Genomic DNA, 20,113 nt, shown 5'->3' on the forward strand with positions numbered 1-20,113 from the left:
CCGTCCCACCTCGCTGCCGTTTTCTCTTCCCTTCGGAGGGATTCGTAACGGCGTATCACGGCTCCTATTATCAGGAGATAGGAGCTTCCTCCATGGGAAGGGAAAAAAACCCCGCACAATAAACAAACAAACAAAAAAACCCAACCCCCCCAAACAAACAAAAAACCCCAAAAAACCCAAACAAATAAAACCTCGCACTTTCGGTGACGTGCGTGGGCAGGAGGGCTCCGTGCGAGCGCCCATCGCCGCTCCAGCCCCGTCCCCTCAGCCCCTGGCGCTGCCCGGAGACCCGCGCGCAGCCGCGCCCGCCCGCTCGGCCTCAGCAGCGCCGTCCCTCACTCCTTCCTTCCTCCCTGGCAGGCGCCGCCCCAGCTCTCCGCTCCCGGCGGCCGTGCCGGCCGTGCGAGGGGCGGGCGGGCGCGGCCATGGGCTCCGCGGCGCTGCTGCTGGTGCTTGCGGCGCTGGCCGTGCCGCTGGCGGCGGCATCGGTGGCGGCGGGCGGCCCGGAGGGGCTCAGCCTGCGGGGGAGCTGGCGGCTGCGCAGCGGGAACGGGTCGGTGTCGATCCGAGCCGAGGTGCCGGGCTGCGTCCACACCGCGCTGCTCCGCCGCGGCCTCATCCAGGTACGGTTCTCCCGGCGCCCGAGGAGCGCTGCCGGGCCCGCCGTCGGGCAGCCGGCCTCGGAGGGCAAAGCCCATTGCCCCGTGTGAGGAGGTCTCCAGAAACACGATTAGAGGCGACGGCCTCGCCACCCCCACCCGCCTCACCACCCCCCATAGCCCAGCCACGGCTCTGTCCCGGGAGCTGCCGCAGCCACTGCGGGGTTTGTCGGCGTTGCTGGTGCAGCGGGCAGGCTTCGTCTCTTGGCTCCGCCCGTGGCAAAGGGGGTTCTGTGGCTGCGGTGTCCTCAGTCCCAGACGGGACCGGGGATAGAAATGGAAGCGTGTGCTTTGCAGTGTGTGAGATTCTGTGGTTTTGGCACGGAACCAAAGGTGCTGACACCAGATACCTGCAGTATCCTCACAGCGTGTAAATCGTGTTTACCTACAATGTTACCTCAACAGAATGAAAAGCTAAACCCACCCTGCTAAAGTTTGACTTGTAGATGTGAGAAGTTTAGGGATTTCAGGCGTTTTAGCCCGTTAAAAACCCCTTTTAATACTTGCAGAGCATATCAGAACAGCTGAGATTGTGTATTCCCATACTCCCTAAGGGAAGTATATTCTGAAACACTAGAACAGAACTCTTAAAAGACTAATCTCCGCCTTAACACTTTGAAGAAACTTTTCTGCTTCAGTTTACACCTGTCTCTTTAGTTTTTTAGATTTATGAAAACACAGTGACCACTTTTCCTGGACAAATTATCAAAACTGCAGTTCTAAATAGGTAGCAAAGTACCTTGATAGCAGCATAAGGTGCTTGTGACTCAGACCTAATAAGAAACATGGCACTAACTGGGTCATTCCTGAAATTAGATGCCATTTTAAAAGGAAACATGGAAAGTGAGATGTGTACCTGGAACAAGGAAAAGAAATAAAATATAGTGAAGTTAACAAATTCATCTATAAAACTGATAAATACAGTTCTATACTAGAAAATGTAAAGTACTGTCATATGTTATCTGAGTACATCATATTATCCTTCCCTTTACTGTGGGCCCAGTGTTGCAGTTCTTGTGCAGCATATGTTTTAAAAATACATTCTGGATGCATGCTTTTTGTATTTTCCTTAACTTTTATCCTTCAGGTTATTATACTACTCTGCTCTGACTAAAGTTAGAGAGGTAAAAGGAGAAAGTGACGCAACTTTGGGCAGGATAATTTTAGCACTATTCTGTGTTGTCGTAGGTTGGGAATCCCAGTACTAATAATAGATTTCAAAGAGTGTCATTGCCAGATAAAAGAAATAGTCAACACTGGAAAAGTAAATACACTAAGAAGCCATGATGGTCTGTTGCTTCAGTATCTGTGTGCTAAGTGACATGATGCCTTGGACATACACAGCTAAGGGTTTTTCTAAAGTTTTCAAATGTGCAGTGGTCAGGTAGACTGTGCGTGGAGGAACAGCGAAATGAACTGTGCCCGTTTCTCCAACACAAAAGTGGGCAAGGTACACTGAACTTTACCTGGGATATTTGGGTGTGCTGGGAGGTGTTGCTGTAAGACGTGTGAATAATCATCCGGGAGAAACTGTGACCAATGCACTGACACTGACTCACACTGGCAAGATAATGACGTAATTAAAGACTCACATTTAACTACTCACATTAAGCACACTTACAAAGCCAGAAGAAGTGATTGCTAATTTAGCTGCATTGCTGTAGACTGACTTGTAGTTTGAGTCATTTTGAGTGGCAGTGTATTTGGAAATGAGGCTGTGATCGTGAACTCTCATGTGCCTGTGCAGAATCCCAAGCCTGCACAGAGGCATGAAAGCTTAGTCAGTACCGGCTGACCAGCAGCACGGGTCTTGCTAATAGGTAGATGGATGCTTGGCCAATTAAATCGATGATGGTTGTGGTCACTTAGGACATGTTTACATGAATACAAGTAAGAACTTGCTCCAAACATGTGCTGGTATGGCCAGGTATGAACCTGCTGTGGACTGCAATCTGTTGCTAAATTGGTGGTGTTAGTAGGCTCAGTCGAGGCGCTGACTTAACCAAAACATTTTGCTGGTGTGGTTGCTTGACCTCTGGACTGGAGGCATCTGGTGTCTGGCTACTTTCGTGCTCAGAATGAGCTAACTTGTTTCTGTGTATAGGTGTGTACAGGTAACCCAAGGTCAGTTTAAACCCATTCCTGCGCAGTTTATAGAAAAAAAGCGTTCACACAAATATTTGCACCAGGATAACTAAATTGTTTTAAAATCGCTTGTTTTTGTTTAAAAGACAGAATGTAGACCATGCCAGAACACAGGAGCAACCTTAGCAGATTTGAAATCTATCGCAGATCTTAAATGTACTCAATCCCTGCCACCATAGTTGTAGCATTCTGTAAAGCAACAAACCTGGGGTGTCTGGAGGGAGTCTGTGACATTGTTCCTTGCTGCAGGTTGTGGCTTCATGCGAGACCCAGCTGTTTGTCTGAGGTTTCTTTATTGCAGTGATGAATATGACCAAAGGTTTTCAAATGCAGCTGATTAAAATCGTATTCCTAGTTATACAAAAGCATGCACAGTGCCTTAATTTTAGAGGCATAGAGCACTGATCCATTTTTTCAGAGTTTATTGTCTCTGGAAATCAGCCCATTTTTGGGTTTTATCAAGGGTAGAATTAGGAGTTTAATTGCAGGTGTCTAAATACAAAAGTTTTGGTTTTGAGTATTTTTTTCATTTACTCCTTTTGCTCTTCACCACAGAATGCAGGATTATTTTTCATCGTATGGAAGATGTCACTAGACCAGTAACCCAAAAGCTTTCTGCTTATAATCAAAAGTGAAGTTTGGTGTGAAAAGCTGTACCAGGAAATAGGAGAATAAAGCTAGTGGGAACAACATGATTCCGGGTAGCAGGCCCATATGTTCAGTGACCTAGTGAAACCTGTGTGCTGTTTTTCTGTGTGATTTGCAAATGGCAAATAACACTGCATCCTTTACTTCTGTGTCCGTGGGATTTTTAATGAGTTAGCATCCAAAAGAGAAATTTAAAGCAAAATTTGGGAGGGCCTATGTAGGTTAGTGGGCATCTCAAAAATGAGGGGAAGGAGGGCAGCAAGGGTAAGCTGCTGGATATTAAGCTTGCAAAACGTGGCTTAGGTTGCAAGACTAGGCTGCAAGCAATTTATTTATCATTATGTGGTTCATTTCAAATTTAGGTCGATGCACAAACTGTTTTTGCACAGGGATGCTGTAGCTGATTGCGTGTCTGTAGCCTTACTTTAATCTGCTGTGCAGGCCATACACTTGAATTGAAAAACATCTCTCTGATACGGAGGGTTTATTACTCATCTCTCTGGATCCTCTTAGCATTTGTTCTAGAGATATCTTTACTCAGGCTCATAAAATATGCATTGGATGAAGACATCCTTCTGAAGGCACCAAATGCACGCATCTTAGAAAATGCGCTTGGGGAAGATACTTTTGAGTTTCCCACCAAAGTATTATTTTCTTCTGTGTTCAACCAGCGTACTTCAAATGCTGCATTAACTATGATTAAAGCAGGAGATAGCATCAGAGTATGTGTTTGGCTTGGTACTTTTAATAGAATTTCACTAGGATTCTGTAGCTGTTGGTACTATTTACATGTAAAATTAAAAAAAAAAAAACAAACCATGAGAAATGCACATAAAGGATGTAGTAGTCGCTTAAATAAAGTTAGTGCAAAGCTTGACTATGAGTGCACACATTTTACAAACTTGCAGCAAACCTACCGGTAATCCTACAGCTCTGCAAACAGATCTGCCGAAAAACCATTTTGTCTGAAGATTTTGCTTTTAACCACTGTCAGTGTAGTATTTTCTTTCAGACACAGTTCTGGTAAGCGATGTGTATCCACAGGTAACTTGCACATTAAATCTGCATGCTAGAAGTAGGCATCCTTTGCCAAGTACTGTCCAAGTTCTGCATGATGCCATTTCTTGCTGACAGGTGACTCCTGTAAAGTTTCAGTTCTGATGAATGTGAGTATTATTTCCTTATCTGCCAGCCACTGCATTCATATATAAGGTTGGTTTGTGTTATTAGCTGTCACTTTGATTTGTAAAGAACTATTATGAGGGATCTGCAACTGTGATACTGATATAGGGGCTGGATAACACTGCATTTTCTGCCCCTATAGGCAAGAAGGGCATGCACTTGACACAGAAGGTTACAGTGGGCTTGGTCATACTCGGATATTAAAATATTCGAAGAGACAGAAATTTATGTATCTCAGCTGATAGTTCTGCATTTCTGGAAAGTAGTGTATAATTTCTGTAGCTTGTTCTACATTTTTATAAAATATGCTCTTTTCTATTTTCTGATACTTCATTATAACTTAGATTTTTCAAAGCAAGTCAGATAACAATTCCATGGGGTATTATATGGTTCTGTCAGGTTAAATGGCATTAATTGATGAAACAGTTGTTTAATATATTATTTTCCATTGAAATATAGGTACTCTGCTGAACTGGGGGAACTTATGAGGAGTGTTCAAAAGCTTTAGTGAAACTTAGGGTAAATATTAAAGGGTACTTAAGTTTTTCTTTCTTTCAAATCAGTTTAAGCTTGTGATGTTAAAGCAGATAGAAGTTGTAGTGGTCTGTTAAATACAGTGAAGTATTCAAATAATATTAGTGGTGTTTGGCCTTGTGTTCAGCTATAACACGTTTTGAACATTGACAGTGACATTCTGTTTACTGCTTTCTGAGAGTAACTACTGAAAATTAATTACTTCAGGATGAACTTCCAAAACTCATGTTCCAAGAATACGATCCATTCATCACTACTGTTAATTCAGCTTGACTTCAAGCTGTAAATATGTGAAACTGGGCTTGCTGAAGATTGTATAAGTGTCCTGACTGCTGTCACTTGCAAGGAGTGCATGGATATAGATATCTGAGCTATTTAGTTTCCAGTCTGAAGTCAGCAACAGCAGAATCATGAAACTATAAATCAGGAAACATCACTTGCAAGTTTTATTTTGGTAGATTGTTACACCATGAGGATTTTCTTATGGTGTACATCATAAAATATCAGCAGAGTTAATTTATGAGAGAAGAGCATGAAAGGTGACTTCAAATTAGACCATGACAAAAGCAGGATAAGGCAAAGGAATCTCTTTTTTGTTCTCTTTATTATATTTCATTTTATTACACACAGTTTTTCTGCCTGGATACAGCTGACTCTGTCTGGTGTCATTCAGGTGTTTGTGTAACGCTCCCCGAAACTCCTGGTTCATGGGGGCCTGGAAATGGCCTTTCCCCAGCCCAGGGTGTGCCTGGCACCGCTCGCTCACTGGGGCTTGGAGCCTTAATTCTGCTGTGTTCGTGTCTCATCCATTTCCTGCTTAACAGGAGAAGCTCTCAGCTTATGCCACTGTAGCTTTCAAATATCCCCTTAAAATCATTGTAAGGAGAAGCTTCCATCTAGGCACTTGGCAGTGCCTTCATTCTAGCGCTGCCAGTGCTTTTGAAGTCCTGCTGATGTCCTGTTATTCGACCTGGAAATTGCTTCCTTTTGATGATCTGTAGCGGGGCTTTTTACCTCGTCTTAGCAGGTGATTTGCTGCTTGCTTACAGCGTGGAAGCTGGGGGCAAAGAACAAACAAGCAGGCAGCTTGAACGGTTCAGATTTCTTTCCCAAATTGCAGGGAGCAGGAAAATGCAAGGCTGACATGTTTGGTGGGATCTAAAAATAGCTGTAGTTGACTCCACCCTTCTATGACTTGCTTCCAGGAACACACTGAGCTGTTGAGCTATTGAATGTGAAGTGTATTTAATAGATCGCAGTCTATTTCCTATCATCTTTCAAATTCTGCCAGTGCCTTTAAGTGTTTTAAATTTGTCTTTTTTTTCATGCACTTCTCTGAAATAAACCTTTAATTTTGATGTCAGCTGATTTAAAGTGAAATTAAATTCTGTTTCAGAAAAATCCAAACAATTTGGCTTCCACAGGACTTGGAACAGTTGTATTTAATAATGAAAAAGTCAATAATCTCACGAGTCTATTGGAAAAGTAGTTTTGCTTTCTTAGAAGACTTTGTTGTGGTCATGCATTTCTCCTGAACCTGGAGGATTGTCTTAAAAGCATTGCTTGAACATTGCCACATGACTGACTTTACAGCAAGAAACATTTGTCATGCCAAAAATGACTAACCAGCATTAGCTTGTAAGAGCTTTGCTGTGTGATATATAAGCTGTTTTACTGGTTATGCAGCAACGGTATCATAAAGCTGTTAAGTTTTATGTAGAGGTACATAGAACCATGAGTTTTCAGTCCAAAAGGGTGGATGCCTGAGAGTAAGAAACAGTAATCAGAAGGGCTAATTAGCACCTTCTATAACATATTTTAGCAGTCAGTGCATTTCTTGATGGTTGAAGGTTTTAGATAGTAAAGAAGAAAGCTACTTAAGGAAAAAGGATCTGCAGTACATTCTGATATTTAAACAAGCCGCTCTGTTTGTAAACTCCTGTAAGAGTCCATTCGAGGATGATTTCTGCCTCTGATGAAATATTCCGACATTTCTCTTTGCTGCTCGACGACCAGATTTTGTGTTTTCCAGAAGGCAGGGCTTTCTTCATTAACATCTCAGTATCCATGTGTTTGTGAGAGAGATGGTGCAGGTTTCTTTGATGCATCTTTGCGGAGGGACTGATGTAGACTGTTTGACCATTAACCAAATGGCTTTACAGTCTGCTGTTGGTAGTGCATTTACAATTTGCGTCTTAGGCCTTTTGTTGAATATTTCACACATACAAAGGCAGTGATTGCAATTTAACATGCACAATTTTCAAAGCATTTTTACAAACCTGAAATAAAGTAGTATATAATGTTAAATATAATGTATATATATAAGGTAATATATAATGTTAAAGCAAGCCAGTTTTAAAATTATGCTTTTTAAGTACATATGTTGGCTTTTCATGGTCTGTGACATTTGTTGCTTGCCTTTTGTTGTCTGAATATGATGATCTCAGTGGAGGTTTTTTTATGAGCCTAAATTTTGCATTTTACTATACACTTATTAGCCTTAAATTTTGCATCTTCATAAAAGTCTGAGATTATTCCCCAATACATTTTGCATATAAAAGTAATGGTATGAATATCTTTAAATTCAGTAATTGTTCTGGTAAGAACATGATGTCAACTTCTCGAGAATACCCTGTGTTATCAGTACAGAGTTCACAGTTTTACTGAAGTGACAAGACCTTTCCATTTTGACTCTTCCCTTGTAGTAAGAAATTTGATTGATAGAGCATAGCATGTAGAGGCAAGATGACAACTTGCCCTCTGGATGGGCTTGAAAAAATGATGTATTGCTGTAGGACTCCAGAGGGGACTGTGCTGCTGAGGACAGTGACTTAGATGTTACAATTGTGCTCTGCTATGCTTTGTGCTTATATTACAGAACCTGGCCCTGTTAATCGTGGAACAGATAAGAGGTATGAAACAATTGTTCTCAGAAGATTTCAAATCCAAAGCGTCATGGCTATCTATACTGATTCCTGAAATGCGGAGAAAAATTTAGCTTCAGCAAGGCAGATTTTCTTCAGTGTGAATTTGAGTATTCAGGGCAGGTAGTTAAACTGTGTTGGTACTGTAGAACACTTATATCAAAGCAAACCTTAATGCAGCTGCCCTCTCAGCTGGGTTTGAGTCATGTAGTCCAGAAGAGACTGGTCTTTGTTTTGGGAAAGCAGTTCAGCCGTGCAGCTGCTGCAGAGGGTTGAACTGAGCCGTCAGTCACTGACCCGGATACCTGCGCTCTGACATGGGATGTGAGTCTGTACCTTTCTGCTGCCTTTGTACGAGGTGCAAGGCCGTGGGTTGTCAGGTCCTCGCAACTGATTCCTTCGACCAAGGTGAGGGATGTCGTGACCCACCATGAGCTAATAAATACAGCATGAAGCCTAAAAGGTCGAGGATGTACCTTAGACCAACTATTCCTTTTATTCCTCCTGGGAAGTGTCATTCAAGGGAACAGATCACATTTGGTGTAAATGTAGTACTATTCTCAAAAGTAGTCAAACCAAAATTGTATTGCTTCTCCTTCTTCCCTTTCTCCGTCCCTTCAAATATAACAATTTCATTTATCCTCACCACAGCAAGACTAGTTGATAAGAAACAACTGGAGTATTTGTAGTTATTTTAAACTAGAGATTTTTCACTTCTGTCCCTAGAGGCCTAAGATGCTGTTTCTTTGCCTATTAAAATCCTATTAGTCTTACTTTCTCCACCATTATGACTGTGATCATGTTTCTGTTCCTCTCATTAAGTCACAAGCTATCTTGATTTATTGGTTAATTTCCAAACCAGTAATTTCTTGTATAGAAACAAATCCTGCTACCTCTAATTTGAGTATAAGTGATTATAGCAAACAGGGTTTTGACCTATATAAGTAAAGTCAAATATTACTGAAGCATTACTTTCATACATTATTTCAAAGGTGAAAAGGAATATCTGGACTAATTAACTAAGGTGGATTTTGCATTTGCAGACTGTCTGAAATGAGAAGTATTCATCTAATGGATATTATGATGCTTTTCGTGTAATAACACAATTACTAAGTAAGTCTTGTAATTTTCTTTTTGTTGGTCTGTTTCTAGGATCCGTACTATAGATTCAATGATGTGATGTACAGGTGGATCTCACTAGATAACTGGACTTACAGCAGGACATTTAAAACTCCTTTTGACGTCAGGTATGCAGTAAAGCCATGTCTAAAATAGTTCTGTGCCATCTTTCATGTAGAATTGCAAATTAATCCGTCAGCTCAAAATCTGCTTAAAACTATTGTGTCTAATAAAACAAATCATCCAATCATGTGCAGCTGCAAAACTGTTGCTACAGAACACTTAAGTTGTTTTTTCCTTTTTTTAATTAACTGGTAAAAATTACTTACGAATTAACAACTGAGAAAGTATAATACTTAGGCTAATTGGAAGCCATCCCATCTGATATCTACTGTGTATGTGAACATGCTGTGTTGTAGACTTGGGCTACTTCAGCTGTCATCTTAATTTGACTATTTAAAGATCTAATGTAGCCACACTGAGTCAAATGTTTTTGGAGGTAGCTGAGGCAAATGCTGCTAAAGATAATGGTGATATACATTTTTATATTGTCTGTCTCCTCTATGTTGTTAACTCTAGGTATTCTAACAGTTTTTCACACATATATTATCTTCTGTAGAAAGTGGCAGAAAGTGAATTTGGTTTTCGAGGGAGTAGATACAGTAGCACAGATCCTGCTCAACAATGTCACTGTGGGGAGAACAGACAACATGTTTAACAGATATGTAAGTAATATGTTTATTTCTGAAGGTGCTTCTGTTTTTCCTTCAAAGCTCTTTTGTTCTGAGCATTTTCAGTGCATTCAGATAAAAATAGGTGCTTGAACACAGGCAGTGTTGAGCTGAAGAGTGCCTGTATAATCAGATAAATAGAAAGAGAAGTGCACTTACCTTTTCAGTAGCAACAGCGTCATATCTAGAGGTGAATGTGTCCTGTCCTAAATGAGAGGACCCATGCAAGAGGATCAATTCAGCTAATAATATATCTTGTTTCTTGGGATCTGTCCCAGCTCCAAGAAAACGTAAGCTTAAATCTGTTATATTAGCTGTAAATCTACTTACTAATTGGTATTAGAATGGTTTACATGTGAATACTGGAATGAAAATGCACGTGTTTTAAAGCCTTTTAAAGTGTTTCCATGCTTTTGTTTTTTAAACAGCATGGTTTATTTTTAATATTGCACTTTTGATGACATTGCCTTGCATTTTGACCTTAGCTTATGTCAGTGTAAGAGTATTCATCTTGGAATGATCTTGAGAGGGGCAAAAACATTCAGACTAATTGTATAGCTTTAAAATATAAAATTATTTTGGTGCTAACATAAGAAACAATCCTTGCTTTTCTCTTAAAAGAATCAAAAAAATTAAGAGTTAAAGGAAGAATAATAGTGGAATAACTGCATGACAAATGAAATCTGGTGTCTCCCTGTCTCAGCATTTAGCATTCTGGCAGGTTTTATTGCAGAAGCACTGGACTGAGACATGAGAGAGAGATTCTGCCACCTGGGTCTGCGTGACCTGGGACAAACCACTTAGTTTCTCTTTGACTTAGTTTTACCATCAGTGAAATAAGAAATTTCATATAGCTTTTACAAAATTGTAATTGTATACTATTTGGAGAGTATCTAAATGTTTGCCATTAGCAGGCTCTGTAAAGTTGGGAAGTGGCATTATTTTGTCCATATTTCTGCAACTTCATTTTGTCTCAGATTGTAACAGTTCATGAAATGGCCTTCACTGTAAAACCAGAGTGTGCCACATTAAATTGAGTCTGATTACTGTGACCCAGACTTCTGCTTTGTTCACCTGTTCCACATGGCAGCAATATCTGCAGGAAGAACTCTCTGAAGGCTCTTAATGGGGTAGTGCTATTTGATTTGTAGTTTTCTGCTTTGTGCTGGAGACATAAGTGATGTGAGCTGGGCTACCCTCAAGTTAGAAGAGATTGCCAAGACTTGGCTCGTCACAAATGGACACTGTGAGGAATAAATGCGTATTAGACATTGGAACCATATTGTCTTGATAGCACAGGATGATTCTGAAATGGAACATTTCTCCTTCTATCCAGCCACACTGAAGGGGATTTTGTGACCCAAGGAGGAAGCCCCCAGATGCTTCATTTGGTGCTGGCATAGAATGTGTGTCTGTAAGTTTTGGGGATGAGAGTGCAGGTAGCATGAAAGAGAGCTTTGCAGCATTCACAGACAAGGCAGCTCAGCCTTGCAGTAGGTGAGTTGGCAGCACAATGTGAGTTGGAAGGACTCTTGTATAGACCAGATTTCTGAGTTGTCTTTCTGAAGATGCATATGAGTTCTGGATGAGGAAGGAAGATGAAGATTCTCTTGCTGTCCTTGTCCTTCAAGCACTTCTGTGTGCATGCAGAGTGCTACAGCCTGCAATGAGGGCTTGGTATGAGGAAAGTGGTTTGCCCAGAAACAAATCTTAGTATCTAAAACACAACTGTGAATTTTGGGGTTTTTTTTAGCTTATGAAGTAGCTTTTCCTTCAAAACTGAAGCATGTTAAGACTGTACTTCAAATGCCTTTGAATAATATATGAATGGTATTAAAATCCCAATGTAACAGTGATTTCTAATCACATAAATAAATGTCAGCACTGTAACGATTTTGTTCTGTTATTTGTCCTAGAGCTTTGATATCACCAGCGTGATCAAGGAGGTCAATTTTGTTGAAGTCCGTTTCTTGTCGGCCGTTTCCTATGCAGCAGAGCAGAACAGGTGTCACAAAGCTTACAGCATCCCCCCAGCCTGCCCTCCACTTGAGCAGAAAGGAGAGTGCCATGTCAATTTTATCAGAAAGGTGGGGGCACATTTGTCTGTCTCTGGCTTCAGGCTTGGAAAGAGGAATGCACCATGTGCTGTCCTTTTGGTTGTATTCTGAAACCTGCACTGTCATTTTATAAGTAGGGCATATTTTGTATTGCAGCTTCCTTCTCTTGTCCCCCCTAGAAACCTGTAATCTAGCGTGTTGATGATACAATAGGCTTAAGAAGGCCAGGCTTCAAACCTAAGTAGTAAGATTTTTTAAAAGGCTATTTTCATCAAGGAGTCAGTAAGGAGACTTGCTGCTAAGAGAGCAGGATAGTATGGGGAAATGTGCTATCATTACATTTTGATCCACTGGATGGGTTTAGCAGTGTATGCCGACAATAGAGTTCACTGTTGCAAATACCAGTGTGTATTGCCAAGGCTGTAAAAATCTCAGCCAAGCAGCTTTGTGAGTGTTTGCTGTTGCTCATGTGCTGTGCTATTTATACTGGGCAGCTCTGGCATGTCCCAAGAAGTGTTATCTAACAGGGAACCTGTTTTCATTAGTGTTGAGAAGTGTGACTTATAAGTACATATTCAGTGAAAATGAATGAAGATCAGAAACTTTGATTTAAGACATGACTTCATGGCTGTTAAAACTTAAGGCAAACTATTGTTTGAGGAGCATCTCATGTTTCTGTTAGCTTGGCAGCAGATAGAGGCAATGGCTAGATGATTTTATTTTGGAATTTTTCTTTCTGGGTGTCTTTTCAGATTTGTCTCCACTTAAATGCCCTTCTTGTTAGTATTTTCAATCTTTTTGATCTTTTTAGAGCCTTCTAAAAAAATAACTAGAATCCTGTTAATCTAAACCTGAATGTAATTTCCTTTAAAATTTGTAAACATAGACTCTGTGTTGTCCTGGAAAGATCCTTTAGGATTAAGATGTTGTCTTTATTTCTACTTGCTGCTACTTTTATTTTCAGTACATTTTAGAAAGTTTGTCAATCCTTCTGAGTCCCTGTTTCTTAGAAATCAGTGCAAGGAGAAGCTTAGGAGGAAGAAGGCATTAAACAGCTGTAGTCTTATTTATAGGGCATAAATGGTCAGGAATGATTTTATGCTTCACTGAACTATACCTTTAAATTTGTAAGAAGATACCCTAGTGCTTTTCCTCAAATGAGTTGTTTGACTGTACTTGAAAGTTGCTCCAGAAATTTCCAGAAAAGTTTTGAGTTCCCAGTATATGGTAACAACAGCAGCTATGTCACATTAAAAAGTAAACAAACATACTAGGACATTTATAAAGTACAAGTACATTCGTGTCTGAAAGTAGTGGAGAGCTGTTTACTCATTTCAGGTGTAGTATTAAGTACAGTAAACATACCTAAAACTGAACAGGATTTGTGGCAGAACACAAGCCTGTCACTGGTAATGTACTTCAGTGATACAAATGTGTTGTTCTTATGACATAGCAGTCTCTGCAGTGTTATTAGTGAAACCTGACAATCTGCCAGTGATTTGTTAGTTAATTTTCTTTTAAAGGGAAAATTGCTTTCAATTGGCCTTGTTTTCTCAGAATAGGCTCTCCCTGGTTTTGCTTTTGAAATAGGTACCGTGTTTCCTTCCTGGAAGGCTCTTTTGCAATTTGATAGGCAGGCAGGCAGACTGTAGAGATGCAAGGGATAGGCCAGACTTGTGCAATGTGGTTTGCCCAAATTAGTATGCCTCGGCTGTAAGTTATTAGTCTCTAAATTTAGAACTGTGTGTCACTGTACAAGACTTCAGGAGATCTATTGTATTTGCTTTGGGGCTGGGGCTGTGTGAAACTTGGAGGGCAGCTGAATAGATGTCGTCAAGGGATTTGTTAACTAGAGGTCTGACCAGGTTTGAAAACAGCTAAATGGAAATTAGTGTAGGTACCTCTCTGCCTGACCAGCATTTTATAATTCTGACAGTTATTCTGATGGTAGAACCAGAACTAAGCTGCTTCTCAACCACGGTTTTGTTCCCTTTGTTTTTTTGTAAGAGAACCATAAAAAGGGGAGAAACAGCGAACATGACTGAACTACACAAACACACCAGACATATGCATCTCTTTTCTTGTACTAAACTGTGGTGTTACTACTAAAAATAGGAGATAAAGTATTTGCAATACAATTTTTAATTTGATACTGTTCTTTTAGAATACCGTAACATTTCTAACCATCAGTTTTCTGCTTAGTTTGTCTTTTAGGTGTACGATTAAACACTGACATTACAAACTAAGATAATTCATAGTTAAATTGAGAATAATCTGCTGGATTTTTTATTTTATCTTTACTGTTTGTTTTGTTGTTTTTTTCTAAGTGGTGTCCTAGTAATACAAAATTCCAGAAATACAAAATCTCTGTGTACATGAGTGTTTAATTTAGTTTTTTATATACTGAAAAATAGGTAGTAGCAGCAGAGTTCTGGTCAAGAAATGAGAAAAAAAAATACTGTAGGCTCTTCTGGGTTTATGGAAATTGGAAAACTTCTTTTAGGGCATGTCAGTATTTTATTCCTAGATAGCAAATGTCTTTTATTTCTGGCACAGCATCAGTGTCTGTGTGAAAAATAGGCAATTGTAACATAATCATTCTATATTCCAGGAGCAGTGTTCATTTAGTTGGGACTGGGGCCCTTCTTTTCCCACTCAAGGAATCTGGAAAGATGTTAGGATTGAGGCCTATAACTATTACCACCTGATTTACTTTTCTGTAACTCCTTTCTTTGGTAAGTCTTGTTTTTATTATTGTTTCACGTTTGGAATACAAATCATTTTATTGTTAAGCTTAATTAACTGTCATTTTAGGAAAAGTTCTGCTGGGTTTTTTATGACTTTTGTTATAAGTAAAATGAAACTGAGTTGAAATATAGGAATAAAAATTTATTAGAAGATTTATAGGAAAGCAAATAAGTAAAACAGCATGCTGGGCTGCCGGGGAGTTCCCTGCTCCACTCACGGCACGCAAGCGCAGTGAACAAAACCAGTAACTTTTATTCCCTTATCGGTTTCCCTCCCATTGTCACTTGTTGTTTTTCCATTGGATCTGAGCTTTACAGGTCTGATTCTGGTTGGCTTTTCTCCATTCTCGCTTCAGTTGCCAGGTGCTTTCTCCTCCCGTAATTTCACTCAGTCCCTAGACCTTGAGGCCTAGTGTGCAGGCATCTCCAGATGTCCATCTTGGATATTCTGTGTCATTTCAGTTCCTGACTTTTCAATCCTTGTGCTTTCTTTAGTTACTTTATGCGTGCTGTGAGACAATAAGCTTTTTAGAAAAATAAGATACAAAAATATTTATTTAACAAGGCACGATGGTTTGTCTTTCTAGCTTTAGAACTGCAAACTTCATGCTTTTCAGCTTACAATGCTGATAGATTAATGAACCATTCTACAACTTACAGTTTCTTACCCGTAACAGAACAGTGATTATAATGACATATATATATAAGAATATAACATGCACTACAATTTAATGAGTAAACTACTATTATTACTACTTTGATGAGTAAATTTAACTACTACTACTTAATACACTTTGTATGTAGTTCTTACCACAGCACACCTTTTCTAGGTTTTGAAACAGTACTTCAGTACAAACAATAGCAATTAAAAATGATAGAATTCAGAATTTTTTTTTTTGCTTGAGAGCCCCCAAATAACTGCAGAAGTTAAAGTGTAGTATAGCTGAGGTTAGCACCTGTTCTCCATAGTTTTGAAAAATTTCTTTTTTATTGACATCTGTTTTCACCAAGACTCCCAGTAAATATGTCTCACTTTTGTTTCACTTTCATTTAAAACAAAGGCAAAGCTGCTATGGGAATTTGGTTTTGTGTTGGAAAGACAAATGCACTGTGAGCTGAGTTTCAAGAGCGCCAAGTTTTCAGGACACAACATGAAGTCTGAGAGAGAAAAGCAGTCGTGCTATGCAAGGATAATTTGTTAAGGCTGCAATTTGAGAGGATGGCCTCCTGCATTCCTGCTACCTAACTTACCAAACCGGTTTCCTCTCTTGCCGTGGTCTCTGATTTTCCTCTCCTTTGTCCTGCAGATCATTTCAGCTGAGCAAAAGTAGTTAATTTTCTGTTGAAACTTTCTGCAAACGGTAATGTGCCCCACTGGAGACCACACGTGTGCTTTCTTTCACTGCCTGTGGAGCCCAGTCTTCAGTGGAGTTAGGGATAGCTCGAGTCCTCTGCACTGGGTTGAATTTCAGCCCTTGGGAATAGATTTGTTGTGTATGAATAAAAGAGGAAGACATCGCTCCATGGCTGCTTTTAAAGCTTCCTGAAATAGCCGCAGGTCTTAGCTAGAATTAACGTGACTGGAATTTCCATGGAAAGCCCCAGCACAGACTGTGCTTCTCACTAAAGTTTAGTTACAGTAAAAATCTGTTCTAGTCCCTCCCACATTCCCACAACTCCACCTTCTGGTAGGTAAAATTTTGCTTTCTGGGTAAGTGGAGAGAGCAAACCTCTTTTCATTCAGCAGAGAGTGGTTTGGAACCAGAGTGAGAGCTTATTAGTATTCAAAATAATAACATTTGAAAAAGAAAGAGTAAATGAATGACCTGAATTTAAGCTGCATATGTACTTTCATTACTTGTCAGATTTGGTGTCATTTGACTCATTATTTTGACCACTGAGTCTGCAAAAGATTCATTGTACTTGATTTCTCTACCTAGACTCCAGTAAAGGATGGGATTCAATTTCTATATGCTTTTGGAGGGGAGGCAAGATGCACTGTAATGGGTGACCCTTGTGGGGTGTTTGGTTTTTTTTTTAACCCTTTCAGCATTTCTGAAAATTGTTCTTTCCTGGCTAATGGTGGGTGTAATATAAACTTAGGAACTCAATCATTGCTCTTCATTCCACAAAAGACAGTGAAAATCACTCAGGGCTGAATGCAATTCTTTGCTTTTGGAAGGAGCTCTCTTTCTCTCCTGGAGGAAGGAGAACTAGAGAATGTAAATGAAAAGAGAAAGTACATGATTAGAAGTTTGGGTATACAAAATACATCTTAGTTCTAGCTTTCCTTGTTTTCCGTTTTATTTGCTTTTGCTTATATGTTAATTAGTAATATTTGAAGTATAGGATTAGCCAGATTGTGTTTGTAGCTACATAATTAAATTGCTGAAGTTAATGGGAAATTTACACACAAATCTTGAGTACCCTTGACCCTGGCTTGCCTTATTTGGTAAGTTCTGTAAAGGAGAGGACCCTCTGAGGTAACTGTAGAGAGATCTCAGGGAACTCATTAGCTTGTTTCCTCCACCACACATTGGTGGCAGGAGGGACATAAAGATATAGCCCATCAAGTCTAGACACAGTGGGCCCAATTCATCCCCAGCATAACTCCATTCATTTTGTTTAGTGACTCTGGGATGAATTCAGCTCGTTTTCAGTTAATACTGTTTTTGTTTCATTGACAAAAGTGATTGTGCTGGCTTGTGATTACGATCTTTCCCAAAGAGTACCATGTTCATATGAGTGCTGACTAAAAGCAAATATGATGTCTATGGGAGTTGGTGGGAAAAAAATCCTTCCTAATGAAGTGACTGGTGTCAAGGTCTCTGACTTCTGTACAGAACTCTGAAAAAAAATCTGGGTGGCTTTTGAATAAAAATAAAAGAGTTAAGAAACATGAATCATATGGCATCGTTCTCTTCCAAGTTGGCAAATGTAAACACAGATGTCAAATGCACTAAACAAGCATTAACCTTGTAGGTCTGGTTCAAAGACAGCCTGAAAATTGTTAGATTTAATCTTAGGTGTTTGAATTTTCTGTTTGATGAGAGATCATGCTAATTAATAAGTATATAAACATAACTATTAAATTCCATTTTTTCTCCCCTTAGTAAAGAGTGCACAGCAGTGGTGTCTTGAAATTGAGTCTATTTTTGATGTAGTCAGCTCTAAGCCAATTGCAGGTCGTGTGACAGTGAACATTCCAAAATTGCAAACACAGCAAACATTCAGTGTGAAGCTTCAACCTGGAGAAGGCAGCATTGTGCTGCTTGTAAACATCAACAAGGTAAGGAGGTGCATGTGAAAAGCTATCCAGCTGCAAAATGTTTCCCCTGGTTTCCTGTGTGTCTTTCTGCCTCCATGCCAGTTTTAGGCCTCCCTCCCCTTCCTTATTGTGTTCCTGACTTTTAACAACACTTCTGTACCCCTTACAGGATAGGAGAACAGTTCTTTTCCTTTCTAAAAATTGATACCTGTGGAGCTGTGTAGCTCAGTGTAAAAAAGATGATGAGGCCCTAAAAAAAAAATCACATCATCACTGACCACGGTTAAAGGAGCTATTTTGAGGTATTTAGGTAGATAACCTTTGGATAGCTTGTGTCACTTCACTGGCAGCAGGTATCTCACACGCTGTTGTTTACTGGACTGACTGGGACTAGAATATACTACAATATGCCCAGTTCTCCCAGGAGAGAGAGGAAACATTCTTCAAACCGCTCAGCAGACACTCTTTCTGGTAAATAAAAAAGCCCTGTAAAAAACTTGTCTGGAAGTGAAGTTGGCTAGAAATTTTGTGCAATGTAGTACTTCCTTACACTGGTTTGTAGTCCTTTGGATGGACAAAACTCAGGAGGAGTTTTGGACCAGTGATGGATGCTCTAAGGAAGAGACAAGTCAATTGAAAAACGATGAATTTGGTATACACCCCGGTGCTGAAAGAGGAAAGAATTGGTTTGCTTGCTTTCAGAGGGTGCTGGGAAGCTGTCTGGTGGTGGACTTAATTCACCAGCATCATTTAACTTTTATAAAATGTGTTGCTTTTGTTTTTTTAGAAACTGTTGAGTTTTATCATACAGGTGTAATTAAGGAAAGATGTAAAGGCTTGAGAGAATAACGAAATCAGTGTGTCTGTTCTAGCAGACGAGTGTCTTGAATTAGGCAGTGAGCCCAGAGTGGCACAAAGAGGTATGAACTTGCACAGAGAGCAGTTCCCCGCTGCAGAACAGAGCCTGACAGCAGAGGCTCAGCCCTGTGGGCAGGGTGGGAGCCCTGGCTGTTCTCCATGGGAGCTGCTGTCTGCTTCATTGCCACGGGACAGTCAGATTGGTGGGAGAGTGATGTGCTGTGAGAAGGAATTTGGGGCTTTTGACCATTCTGTCAGTTAATAACATTTGAGAGTCAGCCTTCAGTTCTTTCTGTATTTTACTGGCTCTCCTGGATTTATATGTTGCTGTGTAACTCTGAATTTGTTTTCCCAGTTTGATGGTGTTATGTGTGTACGCTTGAGTTCACGTGTCAGTCTTCTGAGTGGAGGGAAAACGTGTTAAAAGGCAAGCGGGGTGTTTCTGTTTTAATATGCACACTCAGAGACTTGCATACTCATGTGCTTTGTTTTATTTTGACACAAAAGCATACAAGCATACAATTTTTTTTACTGTTGTCACCTGTTATGCAAGTTACATGAGCAATTGCCAATAGCTAGTTTTATTTAAATAACTGTTAGTATCTGCTTAGCCTTTTAATGGATTACATTAAGCAGGCACTGCAAAGCAAAACTTCAGAAGTTATTTTTGTGTATTTAATTGCCCCACCACCAACCTCAGAAGAGATCTGTTAATGTAGTGCAACTGCAAGTTCGTGAGGAAGCACTTCCTTCAGAGCAGACGCAGCAGCATTTCATTATTCTTTGTGCACAAAAGGCTTTGCTGCATGAATTCACATCAGCTGATTTTCGAGAAGCCCTGAAATGTGTTCTCATGTATCGATGAGGCTAACAGAGCCCTTAGTCTGTACACAGACTTGCATGGTGCTTGTTGAATACTGAGACCTCGCCAGAAATTTATTTCTAGTTGAGAGTTTATTGCAAATTATGTTGCGAGTCTGTAGGTGTTTGAGTGGTGTGTGTCACCCGAGATGTTTATCAGTCTTCCTGCAGTTGCCACACAAAGTGCTGTGTTGCCAACATGACAGCATTTTGCTTATCAGCTAATGGTGAGCATAGAGATGACATCATTATCGGCCAATGAGACACTCCAGTCCTTCCAGGCAGCTGCGAACACTCCCTTGTTGTTGAGTCACACGCTGATTCTGTGCTTCCATTTGTATCCGTGCAACACAGACACTAGTACTTCTGCACAATCAGTT

The 20,113-nt window shown here is 40.1% G+C and overlaps 1 protein-coding gene across 1 annotated transcript in view; it reads left to right on the forward strand.

The window, feature by feature from the left end:
- The first annotated feature begins 410 nt into the window (after positions 1–410).
- MANBA (mannosidase beta) overlaps positions 411–20,113 on the forward strand; it is a 48,792-nt gene continuing 29,089 nt past the window's right edge. The window contains exons 1-6 of the mRNA XM_027904095.1: positions 411–623; positions 9,245–9,339; positions 9,831–9,936; positions 11,859–12,029; positions 14,611–14,734; positions 17,860–18,035. Coding sequence (XP_027759896.1) covers positions 426–623; positions 9,245–9,339; positions 9,831–9,936; positions 11,859–12,029; positions 14,611–14,734; positions 17,860–18,035 — 870 coding nt within the window. The 5' untranslated portion in view covers positions 411–425. The remainder of the gene's footprint in view (positions 624–9,244; positions 9,340–9,830; positions 9,937–11,858; positions 12,030–14,610; positions 14,735–17,859; positions 18,036–20,113) is intronic.

The sequence above is a fragment of the Empidonax traillii genome, unplaced genomic scaffold (assembly GCF_003031625.1).
Source record: "Empidonax traillii isolate 1590-97213 ecotype Southwest subspecies unplaced genomic scaffold, ASM303162v1 scaffold1008:size296636, whole genome shotgun sequence".
NCBI lineage: Eukaryota > Metazoa > Chordata > Aves > Passeriformes > Tyrannidae > Empidonax > Empidonax traillii.